Source organism: Pelecanus crispus, chromosome 2, assembly GCF_030463565.1.
Source record: "Pelecanus crispus isolate bPelCri1 chromosome 2, bPelCri1.pri, whole genome shotgun sequence".
In the NCBI taxonomy this organism is placed as follows: Eukaryota; Metazoa; Chordata; class Aves; order Pelecaniformes; family Pelecanidae; genus Pelecanus; species Pelecanus crispus.
The window spans coordinates 7,963,421-7,990,661 of NC_134644.1; the positions used below are offsets into that span (position 1 = coordinate 7,963,421).

Genomic DNA, 27,241 nt, shown 5'->3' on the forward strand with positions numbered 1-27,241 from the left:
CAGGAAACAACCAAGTAGCGCAACGGCACCTCCTTTTGCATCGCAATTTAAAGGGGTCTGTTGCCAAATCTACTGCCTGCAAGTGGGGAGTAAGAACATTTTCAAGTTCATTTTTAATCATAATAGAAACGTGCCACTAGTACTGTAATTTAGGACTGTTTCCAGGATGGTAATTTCATTACAATTTTTCCTAAAGTGACAAGCCATGACATTTGTAAAGCTAAGAGAAGGATGTCATTCTGGTCCCACCCTTAATATTTAATGTTATCTTTTTTGCACGGTTGTTTGGTTATAACGACACACTGATAGGAGACACTTTTAAAAGACTATGGCGTCCTCACACGCTAAAGCAATTCTAGAAATGTAAAATGCCAAGCAACAATTTGTCAAATAATGTCAGTATTCCCTTGTATGCACAATTCAGACATGAAAGCAAATTGTTCTCAAATTCCAAGCAAAAGCAGCGGGATATTTTTATTTATTGCAATCACAACCAGTTGCTTTCTCTCCATTGTGCCAGGCAGATGAATTAGTTAATCGTCAGAGCACCAGGGGCATGCTGCTAAATACACATGTGCATGCTACTAAATTAAAGGAAATTACTACATCAAATTCTTCCCCAGCTGCTCCACACGTTAATTATACACAGGTTACACTCCCCATTAAAGCGGATAAATACCTGTGATTTTGCTTTGGGAATTACAACAGGATTGCTTTCTTAGAATATTATTTGAGGCTAATGGATTGCGAATTTTAAAAGATGATTAGGCGCTTCTATGAATAAAATCAGCAGCAACAAGACTTATCACAGCGTACATAAAAGTCACAAGGCAATGTTAATTTTCATGCTTCAGCTGGGAATGCAGAAGAATCTCTGCTGTGGAATAAACCCCACCATCCTATGCAGACTCAGTGCGACAACTCCAGCAGTGGTGCTGGAGGCAGGTTACACAGCTAGATGGATCATCAGCCTGTTCTTCATGCTTTTTGGGCTCATTTCCTGAAGCTATGACAGGCAGGTGGGCACAAAACTCCCACATGTGCTTTGGAAAGATAACTATTCCCCAGCTCAGCTGTAGCAGCAAAAAAAAGTATTGCATCCTGGTTTCTCACATTAACAACCCTTGTACATCAGTTTGTGTTAGTCCAGGAAAAGCAGTAAAGTGAGAATGGCAGAAATATGAAGCACAACTAATAAATGCACATGGTGATAGGGCTCACTTGACCCTGACCAGATAATTGGTCTTTTGGAGATAATGAATCCCAACACACAATGCAAGTACAATACAAATCAATGCACAAATAAGGTCTAATCAAACAAATTGAAAATTTCCTCTAAGTATAAAGACTGTTCACCTAATTAAACAACCAAACAAACAAACAAACCAACCAACCAACAACAAAACATTCCCTGTGTTGGCTTTGTGCAGAGCATGTAAGGGATCTTGGAGCTCCATGTCTAACCTTGGACTCCTTAAACCTTAAAACTTGTTGGAGAGAAACGTCAGCTCCTGACCGTATGTCTGCAGAGAACAGTGCAGCAGGAACAGGACTAAATTAGCAGCTCGGTAATGGTGCCGGTGCAACCCTACCCTCAGTCGACAGCAATGGGCTCCCCGCTGAGGTTAAGCAACCAAGCAGAACCCTGTGCTACATCAGGTGTGCTGTTTCTAGCAACTGACTCCACTTGTTCAAGGCTAAACCAGTTATCTTGCATAGCACTGAGCAAATATATCCTAAAATGCTGTAAGACACTATCAGTTTTCATGCTTCAGAGCACAAAAAGATCCGCAGCTGGGGACCAGTGAGAGACTTTGCTCTGTTGAATATACCAAATGATCTTAGGCAGGCTCCTAAAATACATCCAGAACTGGCCGCTGTTGACAACAAAGCAACAAAACAAGATATGTCTTACAGAGCTTGGCATCAAGCAGACTTACTTTCAATTTTTTTAATGAAATGTACAGTGATAGCTTGGCACTTGCCCCAAGCTGGGCAGCTCTGGAAGATTTCAATGCAAGAAATAGCATCCTGAAAGCTTCCCCTGTCATTTCACCTGGATGCAAGAATCTTTCTTTCTTTCTTCCTAATCTCTTCTTCCTTTCTCCTAGCTATGCACATTAATGGCTCAGAGCCATCCTGTGATGGACCAGCAGACCCACATCTTCATTTTCAACAAACTCCTACATGACAAATTCCCAACATAAACCACTGCCAGTCCCAGACTACCCCATACCAGTGAGTGAAACAGCTGGACACAGGCTCAAACCATCAAGCAGTTGTCCTTATGACTTCCCTGCTCACTCACCATCTGATGGGGATTTAGTCTGTGCCGTAAGCACTCCCCAGGTGCTGCGTGGGCTTGGGGAGAGCAAAAGCCAGGGCCAGGCTCAGGCCGCACGCGGCTACCGTGCTCTAGTAGGTGCAAGAGTCTGGCTCTGCAACAGGACTATGCCCAAGCCCTTCATCTCCGGGCCAAGAGAACGGGCCCTGACCTCTTTTATTTACTGATATTGTTGACATATACCAAGGGAACAACGTTGTATCTTGTGCTGTTAAGAATGATCCATCCTGAAGGTCATCCAGGTCTTTTTGGACAAGGTCCTTTGCTATGGCAAACCGCCCCCCGCCCCTCCCTTTCATCATCAACAAATTTGGTTAGCTTCTATTTTTCTTCTCAGCCTTATTAGCAAAGATCAGTCCAAGGACTGAGCTTGGGGAAACCCCACCAGTTCTGTCCCTCCACCCATCAAGTCTTCCTTTCAATGCCACCCTGCCATCTTCCCCTTCAACTGTTTTCTGACCTGACTTGCAATTCTTGGTCTTATTTTACAAGAAAGATTAAAGTGCACTACATTTAATCACTACCATATGATAATCCCCAATGCAATGCGCTAAGAGACCACACCATTCATACGTCACCACAAACTAGTCTCTCATCGTCCACACACCATCAATCTCAGTCCTGCCTCTTCTCACTCACAGGCAGAAATTTTCCCAATGTTGTAATTTTCTTTCCTGTGCTTTGCATTGAAAATCTGACCCCTCTGTTTTACCAAATAAAATTGTCTCTAAGAAGCCATTTCTGCTCCCAACCTAGAATTTAAGGACCACTTAACCGCAGGGAAGAGAATCATCCTGCCAAAGCGACATGGCCAGAAAAATGAACAAGCTGTGCTGAGAAGACCCTGACCACGAACACGCAGAGGCTGTGTCAGAGCCAGGAAAGCCCAGGCACTGCCTGTGTCCCTGTCACAGCACCTCTTTGCAGCCATCTCCCCTGCCAGGGTGCTCCAGCAACAGGTCCTTTCTTGAGCACACAGCCTTCCCCAGAGGATGCCCTCCCTGAAAAATCTCTGGCTCTGGTTCAGTTTCTGGTGAATTTAGATTCATTTTTCAGAACAGTCTGAAAAAATAATCTGTCTGGATTATTTGATGAATGGGCTCAAGCTAAACGGCCTTTCAAATGCTTCTGAATTTAAGAGAAAGTTATTAAATGCTCCTGAGCTCCATTCCTTTTTTCTCCAACTCTAAACAGTTAGGACATTTATGGAGCATTTGAGTTCTGTTTGCTTTTACAACAGTGAGTTATTAGACCTTTATTTCACCTCTTCACTTAAAAAAAAATTTTGCGAGGTAACAGAAAAGGAATCGCCTCCCACCATCCTTGACAGAGACAGTAAACACAATTAGAGACGATACACCAGATAGGCATCTGCACTTCTTTCCTGCCCTTCCACTGAATCCCAATAAAAAAGCTCTTTGATAAAGTTAATTGGATGATTCTCTCATTCTGCTGGAATAAAAGAGCTCACAGAAACACAAGAGCTGACTTCATTAGACTGAAAGGTAATGAAGGACTTACTCTCCCAGGCACCATGTGGTCACATTCACCACTATTAGTTCCCTTGGTTCTGCATGAGCAGTAACAATTGAGATGACAACATATTTTACGGGATCAGAGATGTCACTTCCCAAAACTAAAGTACAATGACACTTCCCCAAATTAAAATACAATGGGATGTGGCTGGCTGCTCTGGCAGGCTCTGAGCGCCCTGCATTGCTGTATGGATGGCTGGGGGTTAGGTTTCCAACAGCGAGCAGGGCTGCTCAAAGGCAGAAGCAGGCTTGAGGAAAGGTGAAAGCAGGGCTGGCTCCCAGTCCACTTCCTAACCCTTAACCGCCTTTATTTTAAAGCAGTGGATGGGAAGGAGCCACGCACACAGCAGTGCAGTGGTTGGCACAGGTGTCCTAGCCCTGCGGCTCACTGCATCCACTGCAGGTGCCCCATATCAAGGCTGTGGCACCATCCAGGACACACTCCCCATGCTCCTTGCTGAGGCCACTTCACTGCTCGTAAAGAAATGGATAATTGAAAGACTGGGAAAAAAATAAATCAAAAGGAGATTTATGATCCAGTGAAGGGGGGGGCCTAAAAATGGTGTATTTTTTGCTTCTCCTCCCTGTTCCAGGAGTTGCTCGTGCAGTTACCATGAGTCACTGGACAAAACAAAAACAATGCTGGGACCAGAAGCAGGACAAAGCAATCCTCAGAGTCCTTCAATACTGGAGTCACTCCTCGGATGTTTTCTGATCCTAGTTCATCAACGCTTTCCTGCATTACTGATAGCAGAACTGCGAGTCAGTGCCAAATGCAGCCATAACAAACCTCTACTTTCCACCCTATTCCTTTGTTCACACATCCCAAAACCAAGCTAATCCATTAACCACCGTGTCACATCCAGAATCCATGTACAACTGATTACCTACAGCTATTCTCAAATTCTAATCAAAGCTTTGTCAAACGCTTCCCCAAAAATGAAGTCTGCAGTATCTGCTCCTAGGTGTAACCGATCACAGCTTGGCCAAACTAAAAGGGCTGTTTGCAAAATGTATTTCAGGTGATTCAGGTCATTCTGCATTGGAGAGTTTCCTGCTCAGAATTTACCACTCTCTTCCCCCACTTTTGTATGAATTACAAATTGTATCAGCAATGAGTCTGTATTTCTTTCAAGTCACTGATAAAGTATGATACAGTATAGCAACAGAATGTTTTGTCTCCCAAGAAACAGCATTTCCCACTGATGAGTCTCAATTTATTTTATCAGCCAGGTTTTTATTCATTTAATAGGCTCCATGTTTTTTCCATATCACTCCAGTTTCTTAAACCAAAATGTCTTGTGCTACTTTTTTAAATACATGACACTGACACTATGACATTTTTAAACCAAATTTATAATTCATTTAAAATCCCACATTTGATCAATAAGAACTGTTTACCAGTGTTTCCAATCCAAATGAGACATTATAATAGCATCATTAACTATCCAACATTAGATATTTCATTGTTTTGCCCAGGACTAATGTTAGAATGACAAACCTGTAAATTATCCTAATTGCTAACATTGTAAATATTAACATAGTAATTGCTTTTTTTTCAGTCTTTTGGAACTTCATGTCTGCTCTGAGATTTATTCAAAATCAGCACCAGTCAGAGAAAACTGTGCCCATTCATTCAAGGGTGTTTTATCAGAGTTGTTTGGATTTAATTTTAAAATGTCTAGCTTTAGTATCTTCTGCTTTAAACACACTTCAGTCATTAATACAAGTCACCATTATCATCGAAGTTAAACATCGCACCAGCTTTTTCCCCATGTAGAGAAAAGAAATTTTAATGCACACTTCTTTTCCAAGCTTTCTTCTATATTTTATGACAGTTCTATTATTTTCATAAAGGAATGGATCAATATTATTCTTCAAACTTCTCTTTTTCCTCCTCTTCCCTCCTCCATCTATAATATGCTAGCTGCCTCCCCATGGACAATTTTCTTCTTGTGTCGTTTTCTTCTCTCTAATCATTCACAATCCCAGGCTTTCAACTGAAAGCAATGGCTATTGGTTTCCTGTAATTTCCACACCTTATCTTTTAACCTACATTTTAGAAGAAGGATCTATAAGCATTCAAGGTGCTAAGATCTCTAAAATTGATAGAGCCATTTGGGTGCAGAGGGGCACTCATCCCTGACTGCTGCCCTGCCACACTGTACCAGAATTATTTTCCGAATGGTGTTCCACATCATTCATGATTTTCCAGGCCTCTAAACTGCCCCTCTTCCACTGTCTTTTCCCAGACCACAGAAATCCAGTAAATCTAATTGCTTCTCAGCTCCCATTTATCCTTGTCTATGCTGCTGTATTTAATGATCCTCTAAGGTCTCCCTGCAAAAAACATTCGAGGCATTTCTGGAGAGTCCTAGCTTTTGAGTATGGGGCAAACAGCAATACCAGTTGTTTTAAACAAGGCTACCAGGACAAGTATTAAGGCACTTTGTCAGGCAATAAGAAGGGCTGGAATACCTGCCACAGGCACAAGAGCTACCTTCCTCCATCACATCATGACAAAAACTTCTACGCAAGTCTTCAGAATAGTATTATTCTCCATCTTCAGCAGAGGAAGGTGAAAACTATCCCTATCCCCTTCCTGCCATCAGTCATAAAGGAATGAAGAATACATCACTTATAATAGCAGCCATGTTAATGAGAAGTGATTCAGGAAATGTGTGTCACATTCCCACCGCTGCCAAAAAATTCCTATGTGAACCTGAACAAATTATTCTGCACTTGAGTTTCCTCGCTGTGTAATGAGGATTGTTGAGATTGAGAGACACTTGCATGGTAAAGTGCTGAGAATGTATGTGAAAAATGTTAATTCCGTTTCTAAAAGCCTTTCACAAAGAACAGGAGAATTAAATTAATGTCAGACTGGAAAGACGGGTTGTGAACCTTCTCTACCTTGATCTATAGCCCAGGTGAGAGAGAATTAAGTGCAGGAAGAGGGACATCCCTCAGGAATTGCTGGATCTCCAACATGACTGGTGAATCCAAAAGCCATGCTACTGATGAAATACTGACTTTTAATATACAAAGTTACACATTACGCTGTGATTTCAAAACTTGAACAAAGAAAAACCATCTCACTTGAAAGTGAACAGCAACTTGGGAACTTCTTCATGTAGCACCAGCAGGGACTGGCAAACATTTAGGTAGAATTAAATAAAATACTGCAGTCTGATGCTAGCCATCACTCACTAGCAGCAAAGATCCCACCCTTCACATTGACGAAAATGGTATTTAGGATGAAATGTGTGGCAATGGATTTTGCTAGTTGATCTCTTTCTTATCAGAAGTTGGGCACTGCCAGTGGTTTCTTACCAGTTTGTTGTACGTGTTGAACAGAGCTCCAGGTATGATGTTAGAAAAAACTCTGGGTCTTACGCACTCAATCAAAAAGGTCAGTTAAAAAAGCATTTCAGATGTTAAGCCCCAGTTGCACGGTTATTCCAAAGTTAACTGCACTTCCATAAGCAGAACTTGACTCAAGTCTGGGGAAACAACTCAGTATTTACTGAAGCTGCAAAAAGGGGTAACTACTCAAGTGTTCTTCCAGTTGTCCCCAAGACAAGCACTCATCAAAAGAGAGTCCCAAGACCAGTAAGAGGAAAAACAAGGGCCTCATAAATGGTAAAGTGGAAGTGATTAAATGATATAATGTAATACTACATGTGAGTGAGATTAGCTTTGGTATATTTTTTTCTTCAGGACTGAGATTCCTGCAGCTTTCTCACCTTTCTTTGGGAAAAGGACGTGATAAATGGAAAAATCAAGTTTTGGCTAGAAACCTCTGCCTTCTTCCAGCATGACAACCCTTTCCAAAAACATCACATTGTTCACTTTATTCAAACCCAGCAAACAAGCACCTTTTGGTAACACTGTATATTTTAGCTTCCTTGGCATCTACAAGAGTTCCTCTGCGTCAGTGACTCCTACGTCAGTCTTAAAAGGTCCAATGCAGAAAAGAACAAGGCCAATGTTACAAACATATTCAGTCACTGATGGATTGTGGATTTTTTTTAAACAACTGTCCTTTCCTGTGAGGTGCAAAGGAGTAGAAACTCGTGCTGTCAACAGTGCTAAGTTCCTATTTTTCTAGATGCAGATTAGCTTCACTAAGGAGATATTTATTGCTTCACCTGCCTTGAACTATAACTGCAGACTCTTTGACAAATGGCTTGTAGCAGGTTTAATCTTCACAGAGGTCCACAGCCTTGTAAATATTGTCACAAATCAAACTGGTCTGCTGTGTAGCTATAGATCAGCTTTTGCGGTTATCTGCTGTTCGGAGGAGTATCCATCTCCTTTCACCAAGCCGGTAACTTTGCTGGAAGGAGGCTTACATTTAGCAGACCAGCTTGTACTTCAACGCTTTGTGAAAATGATGAGGCCAGGACCTGAAGATGACAGATCCCACCCACAATTTTTAATGCTTTGAAGATTGTGTAGGCACTGTATAACCATCCCTAATGTCATCCATTGAATATGCTCGCCTGATCATTTTAAAGCAAGCAAATTCTGTGAATGTATCGGTTTAATTTAGTAGCAGGCCAAGAGAAAAACAAATCATAGCAATGCTTCCAGAAGGATAACCTCAAGTTCATCCCACATCAGGGAGGAACCTTTCCACCTTGTTTATGGGAAGACTCTACTGCTATGGCTTCAGCAAACGAAGGCAGCTCATTTTGCCAGTGCCAAGGACAGATAGATTGACGACACTGAACAGTTAAAACCTCTGTAGCCAGAGAGCAACCATCAGGAGGCAGTTCCACGAAAATATACTGGCAGCCACAGACACCTATTTGGGCACTGTATTTCTGTAGCAACACCACAAATTTTGTTAGCTAACTATATTCCTGAGAATACGGTTATGCAATTATCACTTCATTAAATTACAACAGTGTTACGCACAACATCTGCAGTATTTAAAGCAATACCACCACAGGTCAGCATCGTTTACAGGTTATACTGCATAAGCACCGTCATGGTAGGGTCTGCAAAAGTCACTATATTTGCCTTAGTGCATCACTCTCAACAGGTTAATGGCATGGCAGGAAAGATTAAAACCCCAGGCTTTTTTAAGACGATTTATATTGTCTTTACCACCAAGGGACTCAACCACTACAGTGAAGGTGAAGCTTTGGAAATATCCTACCTTGCGAGAAGCATTTTTGTCTGTGCTCTCCACATCACCGTCCAAGAATGGCATGGCAAATGAGCTGAGATCCTGCCAGGACAGAGAAGAAAAATTGATGTCCTATATTAATGTCTTCTTCCTTCCATCAGAGCATCCCATGATTGTAGCCCATGGTTTTGTTTCCAAAGTGCCCACTGCTTTACCCATAGCGACTGCTGGTAAGCAATAACACGGGCTCTGATCATTCTCCTTGGCTGTGAACTCAAAGGCAGATGTAAGTAACAAGTGAACAGGGAGCTCTTATTAGCGCTTGCACTACATTACCATGAAAAAGCACCTGGCACAGCCAAAGCCAAAAGTCTTGTGCTAAGAGTTTCAAGAGGAGGTACTCAAATCTCACAGAAAATTTTGTAGGAAATTACAGTTTAAATATAGCCACTTGCTCAGCAAATGGCCTATCTTGCCTTTAGTGGGGTATATAATCTTAGTTTAAAGCGTATTTATGGCAATAAACAAAACCTGAATGAGAATATGTCGATGTTCTGAAAATTATGTAGCATATATAATAAAGAGGGAGAAAACTGCGACACGGTGCTCAGGGAGGAAATAATCAATTCACTTGCACAGATTGGAGAGGAGCACCCAATTCTGCATGACTAAAGACAATAAAGCTGTAAGAAAAGCACACATGCTCATCTTTAACTAACAAAACCAAACTGCAATTATATTGTACCTCCTGCTGTCTGTTCTGTTCATGCTACTTCGTGTTCCAGCCACGGGGTTTTCAGAGCTCCGTTCTACATCCCTAAGGAAATTATATTAGTGTCAAATTTAGCATCTGTTTGATCAAAAAGTAGATAATGATTAATTCTGTGACCAAAAGCATGGGGTTGCCTAATCCTGTGTGCTGAAGAACTGAGTCTTGGATCCCAAATCTTGATCTAAATGTCAGGAATACCTCCCCAATGAAGAACGTCCCAGATGCAAGGCATCACCCTTTCCATGTAATGATTCAGTGCCTCTCTACCACCACATCTGCATCCCATTTAAAATAGTTCAAAACATAAATAAATGTTTCATGTAAACCTAATTCGAGATTAAATAGAGCTTAATTAAAAATTAGCACCGGCCGGGAAGTCTGCAAGGCTTGCTTGCCTTCAGAATTCAGAGCAGCCACGGGTCTAATCACATCACATTGTGTAATCATACTAAATCCAAAATATGCTCAGAAATGTGTATAACTCAGGCATAATCCTTACAAGTGTTTGAAAATATTCTGGTTACATAATGAACAACAAAAATAAGGAACAAAATATTGAATTACTGGAACTGAAGCACATGGGAGTAATTCATGCCAAGCTAGAAAGAAAAAAAAAAAAAAAAAAAAAGCAGCAGCAGCCAGGCTTGGCCAAGCTGGCCCCAAATCATTAGGCCACAAACCAAAGTATTCATGACAAATTAGTATGCTCCTGGCTCTATCTATGCAAATTCAATGGGAACTATCTACAAAGGCACAAACTACAAAGCACCAACCCAACTGTATAATGTCACCCTCATCATCACGCTTTGACGTCTGTGTTTCACATCACCTTCATTTGCAAATAAAAACATAGGGAAACATCTCAAAACCAAAAGAAGAGGCAAATTTGTTTGGTTTAAATTTTCACTGTTATCAAGATTTGGCAGAGGCTGAACCAGGCATCACAGGACTTTGAAGAAAAGCTTCTGTATTAATTTGCTTATTCTTACAATTAGTTAAGAACCAAATTACTTACTCTGTATAAAAAGTATTCAGCCATAAATGGCATTTATAAACATTGTCAATAAATGTTTATTATTATTATTATTCCTACTTCATATGTTACTGCAAGTCTTAAGTCATGAATCTCTGCAAAGAAGTTTAAGAGCCTAATGGAAAATTACACAAAAACATATCCCCTCATGTTTACTTTAATTTAGCCAAAGGATTTACCAACATTTTCCTCCACCCATCTTCGGTAGTGAAGAAGCTGGAGTCTGATGTCTGCTAAGTCATTTTCCATGGAAAGAATCAAGGAAATAACCTCTTTTGAGCTCCACATATTAGCGTCCCTATATTACTTCTTGTTGTAATCCACAGGGAGAAAACCTGCTGTTTAGGAAGGCTGGAGACTGGATGGATGAAACTGGGTTTAAGAGGACACATATCTAGTACTCAGGGTTAAAAAAGCTATTCAGAAAATCTGGAACAGCTAGGAATGAAACCATAACTTCTTTTTTTGAGCAGAAACCTTCAAAACCAGGAGGGGTAGGTAGGTACAACTATTTTTCTAGGAGCTAAATTTCAGATCCCAGTTACAATTCCAAGCTTAAAAACATGTATACATTAAACTCTAAAGTCTAGAAGTATCATGAAACCCAGCTGATGACTCTATTCTAATTTGCAGCTCTCAGATACCATGGAGGTATGCTAACTTCATCTGTCTTTCCATGCAGTAGAGGAGATCTCTACTTGTAAGCAGAAATGACTGGAGCTATACCTCTCTGGACAGCACGAGACCTTTCTTTGTTAATACAGTGATGGAGAACATTTCAAACAGGATAATAATTGTACTTTCAGTCCTGTGATAAAGTCTGTAATTGTAGCTGCTACCTAACAATTTTTTCATGTTTCACTTCTTCATGGGATTCTATATGCGAAGGCACCCATTTACAGAAGGAAAAAATACATATATCAAATGCCAGGCTGCAAATTCTGCTCTCTCAATTCCAACCTGTTGGTTAAGCAAGGAAATATTAGATGCTTATTTTCTCTTTGCATGTATCTCTGCAGAATACAGACTAGATATCTATTTATTTCTTGTGTTCCTCTTCATCCAGAAACAACATGTGACAATGCAGCTGATGATACAGTAACTCTTCAAAAAAAAAAAAAAAAAAAAACCCACAAAAACCAAAACCTCCTCCAAAAGTGTTGCAAAACACCACGGTATTCTGGACAGGCCAATGGTGCAGCCCTAGCCCTTATCATGTATCTGACTGCTCTGATCTTGTGCCAACTGATACACATTGAAGGCTCGCTCTGCCATTAACCTGGGATTGAAACCGTTCTTAGAGAGCTTTCCCGCTTTCCAGCTCCGCTTTATTGTGCTTGGAGTAAGTGCCCTGGAAACTCACATGGTTCTGGAGAGACATTTTTAAAACTTCTGCCAAAGGCGTACAGTGACATGTTGGTACAAGGCTTCTCATTTGAGACTGCAGAGCCCCGGCTGAAGAACGAGTGGCATCACTCCCTGTATCCATCAGTCCTGCCTTATACCCGTGGATAGACAACTTCCGTAGAGACCACAGTCTACGGTCATCCCTGTAAGGAACAAAGGCCACCAGAGATTGCAGCTCCTAGTGCTGCTAACCTGGAATTCTGTTTTGCAAAGTTTTGTTAGCTTTCCTGCCATGCCTCTGTTCCTCAGTCAATCCTTGACATCTCTCAGCGCCACCTGACAGCCAGACATCACTCCGGCCATCCTCAATTAGAAAAAATGGCCTCTTGAACAGTTTAGATTTACTCTACAGTCACAAAGCCGCTTCAGATTTATTTTGTTTTCAATCCACTTTTATTTACAAGAGGTTGTCATGGCAGCTCCTGTTATAGTCGCTGAAGAATACAGCCCCAGGGACATTGAAGCTTTTTCTGGAGGACAGCAGGGCTGAGACACAGCAGAGCCACGTCTCGGCGCTCCTGCTACCAGCCAGGTTCCCTCCTGGGGAGGGCAATCTCCCACAACACCTACTCAACAGGTAATTTTCCAGGACTTTTCTTATTTACAGCATAGGAGGTTAACAGATCTAAAAAAGCAACTAAATTGACTTTATTGTTTTTAACAGGCTTGTCTGCTGCTTTAGTTTTTGCAGGGTGTAAGTCAGGATACTTCTGTCTGCAAGCACACTTACCTTCTCTACCACTTCTTTCCCTATTTCTTCTGAGGCGGGGGGGAAACATATCTGGAAGGTTGCAGATTCTTCACCCTAATGTCTCCTCCAAAGGTGAGACTAACTCTAAGGTGATTCTTGATTGGGTTTACCCCTACATCTAGAGGGTGATCCTTCCTAATTCCAGCTCTTTTTCCTTTGACAGCCCTTATATCAGAATACTTGGTATTATGTGAAAAGAAGGAAGAATAAAATTTGTTCTTTGCTATCTTGGGAAAACAAAGAACCTTTTCTCAGAGCTGTTTTGGAGAATTGGAAGGAAAAACACATTTTAGGATACAGAAAGCAAATATATTGGCTAGCATAGCATAGCCAAATAGCAACAGGAGCAAGATCTGGTTAGCCAAGCCATTTTTCACCTTTTCCAGCCAGTTTCACTGGGGAGGATTCCTGCCAAAAAAGCTTGCCCAGACACGCTGGTCTGGACGCTGCTGCAGTTGGAGACCTTGGTGTCAGAAGACGGCTTCCAACAATTCTGTTGTGGAGGCTGCAAGCTTAAGTAACAGACCAATAAAGCCTTAAATCCAGTAAACAACACAGAATAAAGAGGATTCTTTTTTTATTATTGTTTTGTTTCAAGGCTACTTTGGCAGCCAGGCTGATAAAGCTTCTCTGCAACGGCTGAAGCCAAGGAGCCAGCAAGGCGCTCTGGGGCATGCTGTGATTGACAGGTCAGAGACCAATTTCCAAGGTATTCTGGGTGGAAGTAGGACCTTTTTTATGGCCTCGCTCAACAGCGGTCCAAAATTTCAGGGCTGGGTATCAAAAGAATATTTCACAAACACCTCCCTGCTGCCATCCTTGGGAACTGTCCCTTCAAATGCAAGACATGGCCATGAACAACATGGTCAGGTGAAGTCCTGTGCCCATGGTGATGGGTCCATGACCCATGAACATGGCCAACTCTTTGGCAACATTTCAGAGGTGACTTGGGTCAGAATGGCTTCATGGTAGCCCCATGGCCCGTCTCTGTTGAAAGGCTGGGTTCCTCAGCTATAAGCCACTTAGGAGTCCTAGTGTAGGTAGCATCACGCAGTCCTGACTGCTGGTGGTGTCACCTATGAGACATTATTTTTCTGCTTCACTAAGTTCTATATATGTGCTAGGATTGCACCAAATTTAAGGATGTGAAATGCCTGCCAGACATTACAGTCTCCTTTTACAACATAACTGAAGCAGGAGATGACACTTTACTAAGACAGCTTTTCAATATAGGGAGACAGCTCCTTTAATAAAATAAACAAAGAAAACAAGATACAGAGAAATTAAGCTGAGTGCTGACAAGAGCCCTGATTTCGCAAAAAATTGCTAAAAGCTCCACTCCTCAGCATCACACCTTAACAGGGCTCTCGGGGTCTCCTCCTCTGCTAACACTACTGAGCTATGAGCACTTCAACTATCCTGCCAAGGACAAAGAGAGTCAGGATTTTTATTAACATTAGCTGTGAACAATTTCTTTCAGCTCAGTCTGCACACCAGCAGATTTCTTTTAGATCAACCTTAGATTTGTACCTATTACAAGCCTATGCAAAACTCTGAATAGCAAATACGCTACATATGCTAATAGCCTGTGAACGGAACCCAAAGTTTGAACTCTGTGGAATAGAGGGCATAGCTTGGTAGCTCTGACTGAATAGAAAAATTTCTTTTCTTGAGAACAATCTTACCTGGAAGCCTTTGGGGTTTTATATCAAATCACTCAATTAGTGCACAAAGAAAGATTCAAAACGGACTTATACAGGAATTTCTGTCCTTTTGTTTTTGTTGTTTTGATATACTAGTCATAGTATAGTATAAAAAGACTTGCTACATTGCTTTATTCCTTTAGGAGTAGGTTGCTCATTGCTTTGCTTTTCTCCCTCCCCCATGCCATCTAGACTGCAGCATGTGTTTTGGAGACAGATATGTAAGTCGTACTGTGAGACTGAGGATGCTGGTGACTAAGTCTCGGTATGACTCAATGGGAGTGGGCAGTAACAGATGTACAAAGCTGGTTAGATTTGTGCAAGCCAGCTTTGTACTTCACAATGCTATTCCAATTTATTTGTTTGCTATTTCTTTTAAGGTTATTCATATTAAAAAAGAATACTTGAGTGGGTCTGGAGAGTTTGAGGTGGTAGAAATGAGATATAGAGACTTAATTTTTTCTGCAGCATGAAGATGCTGGAGGCAGCATGGTCCAGGAGTCACCCGGGTGACTGTGCAGGACCAGCTGTGCGCACTTCGATGTCAAGGTGGATACAGCATCAAATTTGAAATAACAGAGGGTAAATCATCCTAAGTGATGTGCCTGGAAGAAATAGAAAATATTCAGTCCCAAGAGGCATAATCTACAATGTTAGAGAGTTATGGCTGGCTGAAATCTAACCCAGATCTTGGTATGTGAAAATCACTATCCATCTGGTGATTATCCAATGTCCTATACCCAAAAAATTGCATACAAAAACTTTGCATAAGAAAACCATCCTACATGTAATTTAAAGGCATTTCTTTCAGCTGCAACAACAAACAGGCAAAGTACTGAAGAGCTACTGAAGCTAGTTCTCCCCTCTTCTCACCCATGGGTTGCCTGGCTTGGATTGCCACCACTTGGTCTGAAAGAGCTGCTAAAACTGAGAATTTCTAGGGAAAGGGGATAAAGAGAGCCATGAAAGCAGTAAGTCCTTGATATTTCCCTGAAAACAACTGTCTTCCAAGCTGTTCTTCCTGAGTTAGCTTGATCATGGGATACTGTCAGCCTCCAGCACATCCTTCTTCATTTGTAAACCTCTCGACTGATCCTGACAAGTACTAATCTCCAGCAGTCTACAGCAAATTCACCTTTTTTCTTCTGAGGCTGTAGACAAGGTTCATCAACAAAAACTGCCAAGAGACTGTGGATTGTTTTTTGCTTTGTTCTCAATATCAGACTTAAATCACTAGAACACATTCCTACACTGTTCACGGAAAAAGTGAAATTTTCTTTCAAGCCTCGTGTTCTTGTGCCAGGAAACACCACCGTATCTTCTTGGTGATTCAGCCTTTGCAGATGAGCTGAGCACAGATAGCCTGGGGTGGGATGCAAACAGTTCTGCCTGGAGCCCTGTAATGTTTATAATGTCCAGAGAACTCAGGGCTGTACACAAATGCTGTGATGAAGAGTACTGCTCTCCACTTCATCTGTAAATCCCAGACCATCATCAGGGACTCTCTGGCAAAGCCTGAATATGATCCCCATGCACACGACAGCCTGGTTTGTCAGCTCCTTCACACCACGAACCACACAGCGTGGTGACTGGCAGCATGTTCATTACAACAGCAGATGGACAACCTAGCAAACGTGTAAATACCAAAATGTCATTTAAAAAAAAAGAGAGAGAGAGAAAGTGAGAGAACAGCAGAGAAAGCAAGTCAGGGAGGAAACCAAAATTCTCAGTATTCCCTGTGACACCACAATCCACACACAAACTCATTATTAAGTGCTATTCTTGGGTGCTCGGCCGAAGACAACCTTTCTCTGGTGAGGCATTTCCTCCAAGAAGCACCCAAAGTTGAGAGATACAAGGTGAAAGCAGAAGATAACATACCTCAGACCTGGAAAATGTGGTCAGATGAGTGATGACAGAATTAAGAAACAACAAAGAGACACGACTACAGAGAAGGACTGCAGGAGGTTGGAAATGTTACCCTTCAGATGGCACATACTCAGTGCCAAGAGAATTGCTTTTCAATACTTACATGGTTGTCTTACATAAACGAGACACAGGATCCCAATGTATGTGCAGAGAAAAGCACATATTTGCTATAAAACATAACTTCAGCCACAGTGAAATAGCAGAACTGCAGGAAACAAAGGATGATTTTGCCATACTATAATGAAAACACTTGAGACGCTGCAGCATGGGGGCAAGCTGAAGGGGGTTCAAAGCAACATCATCATGAGTCTTTCTAAATCATCTCTACACTTCAGCTACTTTAAAAGTCACCGTGTTTCACATTTGTTATGTTTTTCCCCATCCCTATAGGCCAAATCTCTTTGAAAACCATTTCCTTAAGGAAGAGTAAAACAAAAGAAAATCACAACTGAAAACCTCCAACTGATGGCCTTATCTGAGAAGGACTTGCAGGGCTCTCCCTTGCATATATATGACTAAAAAAGGTGACATTCACACCAGGCAGAAAATCTCTGCCATAAATACTTCAATGGCAACTATTTTTTCCAGTTCACTGCATTTAGGAAGACAGCTGCCTGTTGCCTCCTCTTTACATTCTTTTCAGTTAATAACCGTGAAGAATCTTAACAATTAGAAGAAAGCTTACAGCTGGAAAGCCAGGCAAGCGAAGGACCTGCTCTGATCAAGTAGTCCCTCAACTAAAAAGGAAAGGAAAAAAAATATAGAAGCAAAGAGAAAATTTGGCAAAGAAAGGAAGAACAGGATGGCTCTGTGCTTGGTGCACTGAAGAACTGAATGGGAGGTCAAAGGGGACAACACATGGAGCCCACGATGAGGGAAGATTCCCCTCTTGATGCTTTCCTGCCGCATTTTCCTACACCACTCTGCAGCTGCAGAGAACAATTTCATGTCTACGAAGTTTAGTCACTTTGCTATAGCTTTTCTTACAGTTTTAGCACCACATGTAAAGAGAGACTAATACATACAATATGCTTTGTTTCATAGGCTCAACTTTTTTTTTCTTTTCCCAAAAGAATGGATGTCTTCATTCTTCACCTTCTGAACTCCTTATTTAAAGGTGCATTTTGCTGAAGCTGGCAACATAAAAAGCCCTCAAGGACAGAAGAAAGCTCAAATTCTCAGAGATAAACTAGAAAACATTATCACATTCATAGTACAGTACTCTGCCCTAAATCCAGCTTTTATGTCCTTCAGGTCCCACCCCTGCCTTTGAGCGGAGAGATGCTGAGATTTGGTACCATTATTATTTTTTCTAGTTAGAGGTACCATGCAATACTAATAAATTACATTACGCTTTTCATCCTGTGGGAATCCAAACTGCTTTACTGCAGATCCAGTCCGGAATAGCTTCCCAGATGGACTTAAGTCATGAGACTTTCATTGCCTGCTCTGGTGTTCTGGTTTACCTCTGGGAAGGCATCAAGGACCAGATTATCTGTCACCTAACTTCAGCCATCCATCCAAAACAGTAGTCATCCACCCCACACTTTTTGTCCAGCCTAGAGAGCCAGGAAAAGCCAGCATCTCCAATGGGCAATGCACTCCCATTCCCCTGGTACAAGGAGAGGCTAAACAACTTGCTTAAACTTTCTATGATCCAACATAGGATAAACGAACCCTGCCTCTTACCTCTCCCTCTTTACTGCCTATAAAGGGGGAATACAATAACTTATTTTCTTTTTTTTTCCCCACCTCTATTAGAAAGCAAGCTGTCCAGACAAGGGATTGCATCTTATTACAGGCATGTCTACACGGCAATCGCAAGCGTGGTTTACACCAGCTTGCTTTCACCCAGCTCTGCACAGCACCGATAAAAGTGTAGCCATGACAACACACGGGTTAGCGTAGGCTGCAAAATCCCCACAGGAGGCTGAGTAAATACTCCGGCAATGTAGCTCACTTCGAGATCCTCGCTCCCACCGTTGTACGGCTGTCAGGACTCAGCCGGGCTAATTTAAGCCCAGCTTCAATCACGTCTTTGCTTGCAGTCTAGACACACTATAAGCATCCATACAAAGGGTAGCACTATGAGGTCCTAATCTTTGTTGGTATTTGTAAGTGTTACTAAAATGTACATTTTCTTTACATGGCTTTGGCTGCTGTGTAGAAAACATGGTTAACTCTTTGACGGGGTAAGTGCCCACTGGAGTTAAAAAAAAGGAGCTACTGTGTCCAATTGAAACAACTAGAATTTAAATTTTAAGAAAACAGGCCAGCTATACGACCTCTGAGAAAAGCACATTTGTTAAGAGAATTGGCATGATCTAAGGAAAAAGTCCAAGGGATAGCATATCTCGCACTTCCATGCCTCCTCACACCAAGCCCTGGCCACTTGTTAAGGCTCTCTCAAGGGATGCGCTTCAAAAAGCATCACAGCTCTGGTCAGAAAAAGGTGTTAGAAGACACCAAAGACCATCTCTGGAAGAAAGATGGATAAAATATTTACCCATCTGGAAAATCTTGTGAACAATGAGACAAATGGAAGAACATAACAAAGGGATTACTCACTCTCACTTGAAATAGCCATCACTGAAAATAAGTTTTCGCAGTGGGTCCAGTTTGGAAATAATCCTCATATGGAAAGGGAAGGACAGAAATAACACACACTGAGTTTTTTTCTAATTACTGTACATGGAACGCTAAAATTTAAAGGCAGATATTTCCCAAATAAACTCCAGGCTTCTTTCAAGGGCTATGGCTTTCATTGGTATCTACTACTTTTTCGCCAGAAATTGTTCCTAGTTTAGTTCCAGTGCACGGAAAAAAAACTTACAAAGGAGCCATATTCACTTCTGGCTCCTTTAGTAAGAGTCTTCTGATTTTAACCACCTCATTCTTCACGTGCCCATTTAAGCATGAACATGCTGCAGAGAAAAGAGAAGCAAAGAGTAAATCCAATTGAAAACTTAAGCTCGGTATCTACATGTACATGTTGCCAAAAGTCATTTCTGCCCTATGCAATGGTTTTGAAACCCAGCAGACACTGGTAAGCCAAAACAGGCAAATCTGCATTTGATTTGGCTGGCAGTTTGTGCATCAAAATGTGTCAAGAAGCATTTGATCCTGCTTGGAGAGTGTGGGAAACATTTCCAAGTTAGCAGGACACCCTGGACACAGTGACAGATGGGCAGAGTATGAGCCTGGCGCGGGAGAGGCCATTTTATAACCGGCTGTTGCTCCAAGCCATGTGGCAGACAGTCCAAACCCATTTGTCATGAAAAAATAAAGCTCACACTGGAATTACCAAATCAAGGCGCAGGGAGAGCCTCTGCCTGGGGTTCACCCCCATACAGACACCTGCCCCGCCAAGGAGCCTCACCAAAAACCTCCCACAAAACAAACAAGCACCCAAGCAGGAAACAAAACTAAGCAAAAGACAACCAAACCAATTTTTTTTTCTCAAGGTGAACTAAATCCACAAGCAGGAAATCTTGATTCAGAATAACATTTTTAATTGTTGCTTTGCTTCCTGTTTTTGTTTTCTTAGAAAAACATTGATTTTTCCTCACAAGCAAAAATTAAGTTAATGCAAGTAATATGGCCCTAAAAATATATTAGTTTTTTTTTCCATCAAGAATGTTAATTTTTACCTACATGTATTAAATAGCTGTACGACTATTAGTATACATTTAAATCCAAGTTTTATTCACATTTATTTTGAGCTCTGTTAGGAATGGAAATTGGACTTAGAACTGCAATCAGGCACTAGAAGTCATTAAATACCTATTAGAAAAGTGTACCTTACATCAGAGTGAGAAGATAAGTTTATCAAAATATATATCACTTCTAAAAGCAAAAGCATTAGCACCTACAGTGAGAAACAGTCTGTCACTGGTGACTATGTCCTCCCAGATGTAGACGTGCTAGAGCTCATCTCACAGGGCATCATTTTTTTTTTACAGATGTATAAAACACACTCTCTATAGGAGAATATATATGCTAAATGTATATAATCATACACTGTGTGTATACAGACATGATAACAAGCTCTCAGTTTTTTAACTGCCACTTCTTTTAAATTTAAGATGATTAAATACTTCTTGGCTCCAAATCAGCTCATCACTGGACCGACTTGGGTGGCCAAACATGCTGAAATGACACAGGGATTTTCTCTTCTTGATGGAAAACCAGTGGCTGTTTGCTGCCTGAAGCAAACTCTGGCTACAGGTGATTTCCACCAACTCTGTGGTTTGCCTTTAAACGTTTGCAACAATATTGCTTTTAAATTCTCCTAATTTCTTCTTGATGTGTCAGACATCCTAGTACAGATTGATGGGGTTGGTTTTGGGGGGGGGAGGGGGGTGGTTTTTTGTGTTTATTTCAAACTGTGACATTTTTCAAAATAAATGTATTTTTATCCCACTCCCAATACCAAAAATGGACTAAATTGAAGTGCAACAGTCTTCTTTTGCTGGGTTTCCCACTGCCTCCCTTTGGGTCAAGGGTTGGCCCCATGTCAGCAGGATCCGCTTCATCCTCCTGCCCGTCATTCCCTCTTCCAACAGATGCTCCTGCCCCCCAGACACCTCATTTTGGCAACTTCAGGTTTCTCTCACCTCCCAGGGCTGCTCAAAGTCAGTGCAGCCTCTGCTTTCCAGCCTCTCCTAGACTCATGAGTCTTCAGCCCTTACGGGGGATAGAGCCGAGGGTGAAATCTCTTCCCTAAAGGCAGATGCCCTAATCTCCTGTGGCCTGTAACAGCAGCTAAAACACAGTGACCACAAGCAAAACACACAAGATGCTGGCAAAATACCCTGCATCTTGTACTAGAATAAATTTCAGTTGCTATTCAGCAAACGCTTCCCATCACCCCACTAACGAAGCACCTTTTAACCTTTCAGGCTTCAGGTCTGATCCCAGGAAAGAGTCAGCCTCGTCGTTATTGGACATTCATTATCTCACAGGTCCATTAATTGCAGCGCAAATTGCCTGTGCTCAGCATTAAGTCTGTTAGCAGAAAGGGAAAAAGGCTTCATGCATTCCTCTTGCATGTAATACGTCTCTTTATCCTGACAAATCTCATCAAATATCAAATTAAAATCAATAAGCAAAAGAAGAGTTCCCGAAAACCTGTGATTTGGGCTTTGCAATGACAAGCCATGGCAATTAGTTGCCCAGCAGTTTGCGCTGCTCTGAGAAGAGCAGTATGAGAAACCAGGCGTTGCAGGATGCAGAGACCAGATCATTTTAGGCTGAAATTAAATAAACACCCCCCAAAAGATAATCTCTCTTTCCAAAACACTAAGGAAAAGTTATGCAAGGCAAAAAAAAAAAAAAAACAACCACCCAAGCTACATTCTTTAACTAGATAAAAGAACATTTTGTTCAGCCTTGGACTATCTATTGTAATTAAATGCTCTAAAACCAGGACAACAGCCCTGTGCCAGCCATGCATACAAAAGAGACAAAACACGATGAAAAAAACCAAAATACCCGAGAACCGTGCATTTCTTACACAGCCTGAAGAATGCCTGCCTCCTGGCAGAGTCCTGCAGTGCACTCAGGCTTCCACCTAAATGAATGCAAAACCTATTCCGCCTCCTAAGATAAATAAATTAAAAAAAAAAAATCACATCCAAAGAAACCCACAGACAATCAAGCCCCGTTCTGACTTACAGCTCTGAAAAATCCTGCAGTCTGGCTGGAAACGTCCATTGAAGAACTGCATTCAAAGCTTTTCCCTAAAGGCAAGCGCATTTGAACATCTCAGGCTCTGCTACTGAAGCCGATGCTGCAACAGATGGGGACCAGGGCTGGGTGTGTTCCTCCTTCCCATCGCGGCACTGCGAGAGGATGGCAGGAGCGGTAGGTAACGCAGGAGAAGGCAGGCGATGGTTTTCTCCCTCGCTGCAGGCTCCCTGCCAAAAATGCTTTAGGCATCGCAGGATTCGATTACATGACTGCAGCAACCTGCCACATTAACTCTGACGGGGGCCAGCGACGTGCGCGGACGGTACAAGCAGGTAATTAAGCACCGTATTGGGTGCATTAGCTAAATGTTGCGGGTACACCAGGGAAGTTGGAGAGTTCAAATAACCGCAGATGTTTTTAATGTGATCAGAAGAAGAAAAAAAAGATCCTGTTTTCAATAGCAGAAGTTTCAGATAACTGAGGCTGCATCTGCATCAGTATCAAATACTTGGGGGAAGGCAGCACAGAGCAGCAGATGCATTTTCAGCTGCTGGAGTATCCGCTGCACCATAGCAGCCCTATTCCCCACTTAACCACAAGTCCACTTTGTAGCTGTACGAGAGTCTCCGGGCTTAAGTTTTCCCATCTGCAGCAAGAGCACAGGAAGACATTATTGACTTTGTAATTTATTATAAAGACCTCACTGGGAAAACACAGTGTCCAAGCGCAAAGTATAACATGACCGTTAAAAATAAAGATAATAGCAGAGATTTTGAAAGGGTATCATGCGAGCAAACACTAGCAGAGCAATACAAACTCTCCCAGTAGGAGCTAAGGGATGGTGGGGATCTGAGTGTTCTTCTTCATCAAGAATTATTTGAGCAATCCCTCTTTATAAGTACGTTCAGCTTTGATTATTCCACCAAACAATCTTGCAGCGTCCTTTACCGGCAAAGAAATCACACCCCAGGCCATGGGGCCATATCCTTGGCCAAGGCACTATCGCAAGCTGCCACACATGAGGTCACCTCTGGTAGAACAAAGCTAACATGAAGGCAGAAAGATCATCTCCACAGCTTCCAATATTTTAACAAAAGGCATCAAAATACTCGTACAATGAACTGACACCTCTCTGGAGAAACAGGTGGCCAGATCCTGAGCCATGAAGCACTGCCAATCCTTTCTTGGCCATTTTGAAATGACATTTGTGATGAGGTACTGAAATACTCTTTAACATGGAGGGTTTGCTTTAATTAATGTCTACCGGTCACTAAATTACAGTGTGGTAGGCGTGGCTTACACATCCCTCTCAGTCTAGCTATCCTATTCATTGCAGGACCCTGCACCCTTTGCAACTGGGTGCAACCACCACTGCCCATAATGCCGTCTAAATCAAATAAGTCTCACTGAAGCCAGGCAGCACATTTTCTTCAGCAGCAACAGAGGTAAGGTCCAGCTGATGCCCCCCATGTGCCAGGCAGAGCAAGTCCTAGGAAATGGCCACTGCCCTTCCTTCCCCCACGGTGCTAAGTGCTCTTCCACCTGATAAAACAAGTCCCTTCAGAGCAAAAAAGCCCAAAGTGGTCCACACTGTTCACTCACAAATGGCAGCTATTCCTTGAACCATTTTAAGACAAGCTCAGTGACAGCCCTTTTTAACACAGAAATGAACAAATATTTAACATTTAGAAGGTTTTTCCCCAGCTAAATTAATACTTTATGCATGCAGAATATACAAATAGTTTAGGAAAATAAACGAGCCTCCGCTTAAATTCTGTTTCAGGGGTACCAGAGAAACCAGTCTTGCTCCAGCAAACAAAACACATTTGTATCTCTCCTACTTTAGCTGTAGGAGAAAGGCAGGCATCTGCAGCTGACCTAGAGAGGGCAAAAGGGAAGATTGGATTCATCTTGAAATAAAAGAGGTCCTCTTACAAGCCAGGCTGCAAAGCAAGGTTCAGCTCAAGTGCTTCCACGTATAGGTAACTTAAAAGCATTATTCTGATTAGAGATGAGATCAAATAAAAGGGGTACTAACAGCCAGGAAAATGTTCCATATCCCTAAATCATCCCTTTCAAATCACTCACAGGGCTCAGTTCAATGTAGCCAATTTCAAGAACCACCCAGACCTATTAAGGTGGTCTTTTAAAATTAATCTTTAAATTGGTTCTGGTCTCAAAGTCTGATTTGGCACAAATTCTACCTCGAAAACATGCTTTTGCCTCCCCCACCTTTAGGAGTACAAAGCAGGCGAAACAGATTGCACAACTACATCTCAGATAAGCAGAACAGTTAATGGTTTAGATACCATTTCATAAATATTTGCTGAACTAGTTTTTGGATTCTGTCCAGTTTTTGACATCCATGAAAAACATTGAATATTTTGCAATTTTCTTTCACCCTTATGGGATGAAAAATAGGTGTGTGGGGGTTATTGTTATCATTCCTTACCATTATTTAATGACTACTAGCATTTATGTTGATGTGTCCTGCCAAAGAAGCCCAAGCTATTCTTGAATCTACAGGCCTGAGGTGTCAAAATCACATTTATGTAAACATTTATGTATTCTTTATTAATTAATTAATTAAAACCCCTCTTATTACTGAAATATTCCTAGATCAAATACCTGTACTTAGATGTGGCTGGCTATGTGACTAGTGAAGATCCAAGAAAAAAACAAACTGATTTTTGAATAAATACCTTGTTCCAAAGTGGGTTTTCAAGTGCACGTGCTCTGATCAGAGATACTGAGGCTCAGGACTGAAACGCAGCAGCCTTGGTGACAAAAAGCAGCAGTGAGTTAGTGTACAACATCTTGCACAAAATGGTGCACACGTGAAATCTCTCAAATAAAGTTATTAAATTACATTTTCAACCGTACCTTACTGACAAGTTCTAGGAGTCTGTATGAAAAGGATCCAAAATTATAGTGGTTTCCTTATATATTAAGGACAATTTATAAGCCTCCAGAAAATGCTTTATATAGTCAACTTTCTATGCAAATAGGTTTTTCATATTTCTTTTTCTTTTTTTTTCAAATCCTTAGGTCTTTGGATTTCAAGCTCAGCAGTCATTATTTATTTTATGAATACATGTATTTAAAAAAAAGATTTCATTTTGGAGCACTTCTAGATCACTCACATATTTGGACTGACCGTACGATTTTCACACTTCACGAGGCAGTAACACTGGGGGAGAAAAATCACCAAAACCCACTTGTGCCTTTGACAGTGACTCAAACACTCACTTTTGGTCCAAAGACCAAACTATGATGAAAGCAGATTCATGACTATCACCTTTTCACCAGTGTGAAGCTACAAAATTACTTGCCCAACTGAAAGAGAGTCACTGTTGTACCAGCTGTAACTTGTTTTTCCATTTGAAGAGTTTAACAATTCTGGTTTGCAAAAATTCAGAGCCAGACGCTCAGTCAGCTTCAGATTTGGTTGCACACAATTCCTGCACAATTCCCCTGAGCTGTTCCAAAACACCAACTCTATTTCATCTTTTTGGTCCAAGTACAAGCCTAAAATATCATAAATTTCAAACTGGCAGTACAGCAACCTTCCACAATTTCCCAGAGGAGACTGAAAATGCCTGGCTATTGGTTGGTGTTATTTATATTCTATAATTTTCCACAAAGATCTGGTGGTTTTGTAAGTACTACGTAAATTAGACGACTTCACGGGGCCTGTTCCCATTATAGTTTCCTTGTTCTTACTAAGCAAGCAGTGTCATGAAATCAATGGAGCTACTGTCTGTGAAGATACCACTTAGAAACATGGCAGCATATAGCAATTACCGAAGCACACGGTGAGCCAGAGCTCTGCGTGGCCGGGCAAGGCAACTAAGAAAGATTTTTCATATTTTTACAAGGAACACAGGCATCATATTCATGGTTGCCCTATCCCCACTCCTACTGAGCGCAGGGAGCAGCAACCAAAAGCAACACGCAATACAGATATGCATCACAGCAGCCTACAGCCAAGAGGCCAACGCACTTGAGAGATGCTTAGGTGAGAGAAGCAACTCTTTGAAGGGCAGGAGAAGCTACAGCAGTGGTTGGAAGACCAGCAGAGCCCAAGGGAAAGATAAAACAGGGAGAGAAAACTCCTGAACTGCACCACAAACACCACCAGCTCTTAGTAGGACACCCAAAGTAGCCTCTCAAGAGTTGATGTTTGGCAAAGGACAACTGTGATCTGCAAGGGCTGGAAAAGGGAGTACCAGAAAAAAAAAAAACATTAAGCCCCAAGAATAAGAGGTAGGGATGAACTATGGAGTCCATCCCCCTCAAATCAGGCAAAACTGGAAATCAGGGTGGCGGAGATAGAACAAAATGGAAAAAGAGAGGCGCAGAGAGAAACAACCCGTGAAGACCAAAATCCACAGTTTATTCCTTTATTCATCTCAGTCACATTTTTTTCTTTGCGATTTTTCAGCATGATCTACCACGCAATGAACACAGTAGCTGGGATTCCTGACTCACTGCTGACAAGCCAGAAGGAGCGCATCCGTACGAGAAACGCCAAACCCCAGGAAGAGCCCATCTCTCCCGGGGCAGGGAGCACCCTGCACGTCTGCAATGAAGGTGGATCACACTGCGCCAGAGACACCACGGCCAGCTCGGGTACCCAAACCAGGACAGCTGCATGCTTGAATTAATGCGTCTAGTCCTTCAGTAGGACTAAAGCAGAGGGATTTTTTTCTCTCTATTTACATATATACAAATGCAAATTATATTGAAATGATTATGCGTTCATACAATGACAGTATTGGAGGCTGCACAATAGCAGCCTTGTGCCCTGCTCCGCACTGACCCTTCCCGCTGCCCTTCCCACCTTGTCCCCCCGTCTACAGCTACACAGACAGACGGACGCAGCCTCTTTCTTGTATCAGGGTGGGAGGAGGAGGCTGGAGGCACTCCTGGAGAAGTG

The 27,241-nt window shown here is 41.8% G+C and overlaps 1 protein-coding gene across 1 annotated transcript in view; it reads right to left on the reverse strand.

Moving 5' to 3' along the window:
• The window catches only part of PRKAG2 (protein kinase AMP-activated non-catalytic subunit gamma 2), a 170,761-nt gene extending 148,393 nt beyond the window's left edge, over positions 1–22,368 (reverse strand). The window contains 3 exon segments of the mRNA XM_075728275.1: positions 9,047–9,118; positions 22,127–22,183; positions 22,288–22,368. Of these exon segments, the coding sequence (XP_075584390.1) occupies positions 9,047–9,118; positions 22,127–22,183; positions 22,288–22,368 (210 nt within the window).
• Between the last annotated feature and the right edge of the window lie 4,873 nt (positions 22,369–27,241).